The sequence below is a fragment of the Nuphar pumila genome, chromosome 2 (assembly GCF_984573655.1).
Source record: "Nuphar pumila chromosome 2, dmNupPumi1.hap1.1, whole genome shotgun sequence".
Taxonomy (NCBI): Eukaryota; Viridiplantae; Streptophyta; class Magnoliopsida; order Nymphaeales; family Nymphaeaceae; genus Nuphar; species Nuphar pumila.
In genome coordinates this window covers 36270402-36277630 of record NC_143250.1, presented here as the reverse complement: position 1 = coordinate 36277630, position 7229 = coordinate 36270402, and the positions used below count along the sequence as shown (strand labels likewise).

The window sequence follows — 7229 nt, the reverse complement described above, 5'->3', positions numbered from 1 at the left end:
GATTTGGTTCAAGAGTATTTATAGCCCTCAAAGGAGGTGTTGCCCCTTCTATGGGGCCCACACCCCTCGGGTGTTATCTAACGAGAAAGGGAAAGGGGAAGTTTATCCTTTTTCAGTCAGAGCCACTCTCAAAACTGTGGGGAAAATCATCAAATTTGATGGTTTTGATGGACCCACCTCTAAAACAGTAGGCCTAAATCATCAAATCTTATGAGTTTGGATTATTTTATTATTTATTATTATTTTTTATTTATTAAATCCTTTTAATCCTATTTTTTTACTAAACTAGCCCTAGTTTATTTTCACTTAAGTTGTGAAAATTGCCTTTTTACCTTTTTGTGGTTTAGGAATTTACTTGAACCTGCTACTGTAGTGACAAATTATCATTTTACCCTTGACAATTTTATTAATTCTCTGAAAATACCTCTAATATGAAAAATAGCTTTTTACCCATTTGTGGTTGAAAATTTTACCTAGATATGCCACTTGAATGGAAAATTACTATTTGCCCTGATAATTTAATTATTTACTAATATATCCCTAAAATATAGACCCAAATAAATATCTAGATCCACTAAAAAATATTCATTTAGATAAATCTAGATTCGTCAAAAGTTTGGATACGAGTTCATATCAGTGTTTGGATCCAATAATTTTTCAAATTAGGATTTTTAGACATCGAATTTGGTTCAGGATTTATAAAGACTTGATTTTCAGAATTTATTTAACATTAGAAATTTCTGGATATTACATTCTACTTCCCTTAAAAAAAATTCGTCCTCAAAATTTAACTATACGCTCAATCAAATAGATACAAATATTTTTTTCGTATCTCTTTGTATCATAATCCTTAAAAAGTTCTCGCTATCTTTTTTGCCTCAAATTCAATTCTTTTTGAGAAAATACAAATTTGAGGTTCTTATTATCAAAAGAGACCTCAAATTTATCACCATAAAGGCAATGTCACAAAATTTTTTAAGAGCAATAGTCACGCATCCACTGCGCCACTCTAATTGTGCTAACTCCAGGATGACCTCAACTTGAATTTCTAGCTGAGGTCGTAAGGGTGAATATAATTCATCTCAATTCAATGAAAGATAAACCTACAAAGGTTCATTATATCTGATGATATAAATTAATTAACACAAACTTATAACTATAGTATAACATGTATCATTGCATTATATTATCATGATTAAGGTACCTCGAACTAACATTTCACGTATTGTACCATCACGATACCAGTATCTTGGCCAAGAGACAACTACCTTTACGAAACATATGATATACAACCATCACACATTGTAGCCTCTCGATACTGGCTCTCATGATTAAAACTCCAATACCCCTCAAGTATGAGTCACAATTACATCATATTCGCGTACTTACAAGTATGAACAACTAAATATCACAACTGTACTTGGGTCTGAACCAAAATGTGATACACACAACAATAATCAATACAAAGGTCAACTGAAATATACCTTTTCGATACTACAAATCATTTATAAGTCAATTATGCTCATCAATGTTAATAATCTTTTATGTATTATATGCAAATAATGCTTTAATAAATCAATTCTATCTTGCTCCGACATATCTCTAATTAGTTTCATTGATTCATTCGTTTACCAAAGAAAAATATCACAATCTTATATTGTACTTTAAATATCTCTAATCAGCGTTTGTTGGTTCTATTATAGTGTCATTAATACATATCACACATATGCGGTTCAAATTTGACATGTCCTTATATTATTGATCAAAATAATTTACATTGAGACAAAAAATTTAATATTAATATTGCAACCTCTTTGGACCGTTATTTCTATGGTTGAGATCTTTCAACATTCTATCGCCTTCTTGCGATTATTCTTAGCACAGTGACTCAGCAATATAAACATCCTTCAATATTACGGAGGCATGACGACTCTAACCTTGGAGGAGGCCTCGTGCAGTCTTGCTAAACGGTCATCATAAGCATGCGTGGAGTTAACCTTCGTGACAGCCCAAACCTCCTCGGGTTAGACCATTTAACAGTATCCCGTTGGCATCATTATTCACTAGTCACTACATATATAAGCATTTTTAGGAAAAATATATACATATATCATTGTATGGTATTACCAACTGGCAGGTGGGGACAGCCAGAAGTATGGTACTGAATCCGAAAAGGCGGTCACTCTATCCACTAGGGATAAAACATAACGATAAGCTAACCTGCAAATTGTCTTTTAACCACGCCCGTATCGATTAATGTAAATAAGTAATAACCACAGTAAACTTTGCTAGCAAAAATCCAACTTAGGCCTTGCTCAACGGGTTCTGACGTGGGGCTCTAGTGAACAGCTGCAGCGCCTCAGGCTTTGGTATTCTTGGAGCTCGTGAACTTGTCTGTCATTCTCTTTGCAAAATAAATAACTTGGTCAAGCACCGTATCATGAGGTGATCGCATTTTTCTAATATCATCCACGAACGGGCCTCACTTGGAGAAGCACCTTGAATAAAAAGTATGACAACTACTTTCGAAAAAAAAGCGTGCTAGGCTGGTTTCAAATTTCAATGGCTTAGACCAACTGCTCAATAACTTTATATGGCAACTATGCCCCCACACAATAAGAAAATTAGCCCGAGGACCACCATCTTTTACTTTTATCATAAGGATATTATAGTCACTGAAAAAAATACAATTACATCGATCCGAAGCACGGGATGCCCCCAGCTTGGCAAGGCAATGAAGAAAGGGGCGGCTTCGCACGTGTGATGGTTCCCGCCCGCCCCAGTCACGGGCCTACGACAGCTAAGCTCGACGGGGGGATAACACCGTCCCCCACACGACCGAGCACGTGTAAAGTCGCTCTCTGAGCGGGGTCCTTGCACGTGACACGATGAGCAACGCAAGGCGGAAACCGCGGGAGCGTCGGGGCCGAATAAGATTTCCACAGGTGCGAAAGGTGGCCAGCATGGTTGGGTTTCTTTAATGCCTAAAAATCGGCGAATTTTCTGTACCGATTCAGTGAAGGAGAAGGCGACGCTGTACCCGTACCGTCCTTCTTCGCCGCTTCCTGCAGACTGCGGTGGCCGTAGAGCGCCAGCAAGTCGCCGTTCCGTCGGTCGGAAAACCGCCCCGGTTCGCCGATCGTCGCCGCTTCTGGAAAACGGAAAAAGTCGAGTCGCAATCAGATGGAAAAGCAAAGATATGACCCCACAGGAAACAGTGGAAAGAGAACGCAGAAAAGGTTAGAAATCGTTAAAGCAGTTACAAAGTCTCTGAGTGAGAGAAAGACGAGAAGATTCGAGTTCTTAGAACGAGAACCGGTTCGAGAAAGGGAAAACGGAAAATGCTCGATCGAAAGGGGGAAATGAGCTAGCGTGAGATGTAAAATGAGGAAAATCAACGGACTAGGATAGACCAAACGCCGGTAGGAAAATTATAACCTAAGAAAATGGAAAAGAGACAAAAATCACTTCAGTGAAGCGAAAATGCTCTTATGTGCAGAGTTTTATATAACACTCGGTTCATCTTCTGCGGGAAATTCTAAATATGAAAGCTAAACTGGTTCAAGAAACACAGAACCGAGAACCGGATATCTGAAACCACGATATACATGAAGGATCTTCTGAAAATTTGATTTCACTGGGGACAACAGCAAAACGAGACGAAAATCCGGAAACATATAGAATCGGATTTTCACATTCACGAGTTAGTTAGATGAATAAGCGCATGAATAAATGCATTTTTGCCGTGAAAACCATCAACACAAGAACATCGGAGTTTGGACAACTAGAAAATTGCTCAACCGAGAATATGTTTGCATTTGTTGAAAAATCTCGCTTCGGAAACGTGCCTTCCTCAAATATCCAAGGAAAATCAGAAGCCGTATTGCTTCGGAAAAGGAAAACAGATCAGAGAATCGGAAATTCAACTAGGATTCGACTGAGAAATCGGCATCTTTATCGCATTTTCCTCATGGAGTGATAAAAAAAGAAACCGAAGAAAAAAAGAGCCCGAAGCCTTCGACAAATAGAAATGGAAGAATTTTCGGGAAATCGTTTAGCATCTTCCCTAGAAAATCAGGCTTCAGCAATAAAGTTCCCTTGACGAGAAAAGGAAAACCGACTCGGCAGACGAAAGAAAAAGGAAAACCGAATTGCTCAACCGAGAATATATTTGCATCTGTTGAAAAATCTTGCTTTAAAAGCAGGTCCTCCTCAAGTATCCAAGAAAAAACAGAAGCCGTACCGCTTCGGAAAGGAAAACAAATCAGAGAATCGGAAATTCAATAAAGTTCGACTGAGAATCGGCTTCTTTACCGCATTTTCCTCAAAAAGTAAAAAAAAAAACGAATAAAAAAGTAACTCCAAGCCTTTCGAGAAACAGAAAACGAGAGAATTTTAGGGTGGCATCTTCCCGGAAAATTCGCCTTTAGTAATAAAGTTGCCTTAACGAGAAAAGGAAAACCGATTCGTTCCGCTTTTCCGAGCAAATGCCTAGGGTTTCCCTCACCTTTCTGGAGCGGTTCGTAGGAGAAGAGGTAGAGAACGAGAATGCAGAGGAGGAGAACGAAGGGAATGAGGTGGACGAATCTCTCGCTTCGGCAACCCGCCGGCCTTTGCTTCTCCCCGTTGGCTTCCCGGATCTCCTCCTTCCCCTCGCTCTCTTCCCTCCGGCTCTCTAGGTTTTGCTCCGCCTTCCCGCTGTGGATGGGAGGGGTCCTCGAAGGGGAGTTCGTGAGGGAGAGCCTCTGCATGGCTGCTGGCCTGCGCCCTCGCTCTGCGCCGGAGGGTCGAAAAAATAAAACTGAGTTGACGCTCCTCTCACGCCGGGAACTAATGGCTTTTATACAGTCAAAATTGACGATTTTACCCTTGTCCTTGAGGAGAGTAAAAAGACGCGTCCTGTGATTAAAGTAAAGCCCATGAATTCACCAAAAGGAGAAATTTGGAAAATGTTAAGGACATTTTTCTGTCAACGGGCTTAAAGTGGATAACGTTATAAATGCCCTTGTCCTTGAGAGAGTAAAAATCCGAAAAACGTTATAAATGAATGTAACGGATTATGAACGCACTATCTGAAACTAAGCTGCTAACTTATTCATACTTTTTCATTAGAAAAACAAAGCGTGATATTTTCAAAAGGGCGGTGCATTCTTGGAAAATGTGATATTTTTAAAATATCACATGTTTTTTAAATATTGCGATTTTATCGTGATACCAACGCGCTAAAACACTTCTTTATACTTTATTCCTTTATAATTTTATTATAGTTTTATACATGTTCTTATGCTTCTTAAATTTTATATATGCTAATATTTCTCAAGATTTTTCTCAAAAGTTTAAATTAATCAACGATTTTCTGCCATCTGTTTAGACCTCATAATTGGAGGCGGTGTCTACTTAATCAAACCCTAAAAAATGCATTTATCATAAACTTTTTACCAAGAAACACGCTTTGATCGAGTTGTTTCAACATAAAACCCGATCTTGTGTTGTACATCAAGAAATTTCTCATCTATTATGGGCTATTTGAATTTTAGTTGTTGTGAAACGAATTTCTTTGAATATTAATATCATATTTTAAAACATGTTTTTTTTTTTACTAAATAAACTATAAGAATCACCAATGGGGACTCCCCTTGCCTGGTTGGAGTAGCTAGTTCACGTGACCTTGTGTCAAAACCCGCATAGTTGTCTAACCCCAGTTTGCCTTAAAAAAAAAATTATAAGAAAAATTCATGAATCCCTTAATTAACAAGTTGTTAGAAAATCAATTGAGTTAATTTCATAGTACGATATTATATCATTGTTCCGGACCGCCATGTTTTTCACTTGCTATGATGTATATACCTCTTTGGCACTCTAGAGTGCCCCACAAGGCCTTACGGCCTAAGAACTCCGTGTATTGGGATCCTCTTTTCTCCTCTTGATGTACTTTGCTTTCAAGTATCTATAAAGAAGTTTTTTACATCCTTGTCTCTCTCTTTTTGTGTTTGTGCATACACGTACTCTTGCTTTCGCTCATACGTGTGTGTTGTGCGTTACTTGTGTGCTTAAAAGGCCTGCCTTCGGTGTTTGTGATTGCCCGAAGCTATGTCACGGGAGCCTTTGCTTCCAAGATAGTGACAATAATGATATGAATGCATGATTCCATGCAACGAAACCCATTTGACTGCCTACTCCTATGGGGGTAGAGGTGGGCAACCGGCCCAGCTCGTCATGGGTCAGGTTTGGCCATCATTTTAGGCTTGCGTCCGTTAGGTATATGGTCGAAACTCAGTCCATTATATAAGTGGGTCAGGCTTATTCCGGCCCGCTAGCGATTGGCCTAATAGGCTTGAGTTATTTATTAAATTTTTTAATAATATATAATTTTTATAAACTAATTATTATATTTAATTTTTTGTTTGTTAATTTTAAGAATAAATAAGTATTATTAGTTATTAATTTTATGTTTTAAATTTAATTTATTTTTTAATATTTTAAAAATTAATATATTAATTTTATTAAAAAATAACTTATAAATGGATTTAGATTGAACCGGACCCGACCCACTTTACATTGGCCTGTTGGGCTAATGGGCCGGGCCACAACCTTCTCTTCAAACCCAAGCCCATTAAGAACTGGGCCAAATCCCGGCCTGCTAGTAAACGGGCTAGGCCATTGACCAGGCCTGGTTGGCCCATTGCCCACCCTTACCTAGGAGTGGTCATTGGCCCCGCCTGGCCTGATTGGAGCCCAATAGGCTACTTAGCTATATTCACCCTCGGGTCGGGTTGAGCCAGGCCCTTTAAGCCCGATCCAGTTGACAAGTTGGACATGTCAGGCCCTTTGCATTTTGCACATGGGCCCCGCCTAAATCGGGCCCAATTATGTAATCAGGCTGGGGCCAACATGAGATTACTTGGGCCGGAACTGCATTTTGCAGCCCGAGCCCAACCCGATACAATCGGTCGGAGAGCCCATTTGCTAGGAATTGACTATTGGATCATCAGAGCAATAAATGTGATTTTTTATTCATGAATATTTATCAACAATTTAAGCCGTTGATTTTCAACCCTTAAAAGATCCTTCTCATACATCGATTCAAGAGATTGTATCTATAAAACCAAGCATCTATATCACATCTATACTGTAAAAATTTCAAAAGAAAATAAAAATAACTGTAAAATCTTGGTTTATACCACTTAACATGTTTGGTTGGTAAACATATTTCAGTTACCGCGTGTGTG

The 7229-nt window shown here is 38.7% G+C and overlaps 1 protein-coding gene across 1 annotated transcript; it reads right to left on the bottom strand.

Annotated features, from left to right (window-relative positions):
- Positions 1 to 2618: 2618 nt before the first annotated feature.
- LOC149845257 (uncharacterized) lies at positions 2619 to 4764 on the bottom strand. The gene is made up of 2 exons (XM_089997531.1): positions 4508 to 4764; positions 2619 to 3151 (listed from the first exon to the last, which is right to left on the bottom strand). Exons 1-2 carry the CDS (start codon positions 4749 to 4751, stop codon positions 2985 to 2987), a joined length of 411 nt encoding a protein of 136 aa, XP_089853657.1. The 5' UTR covers positions 4752 to 4764; the 3' UTR covers positions 2619 to 2984.
- Between the last annotated feature and the right edge of the window lie 2465 nt (positions 4765 to 7229).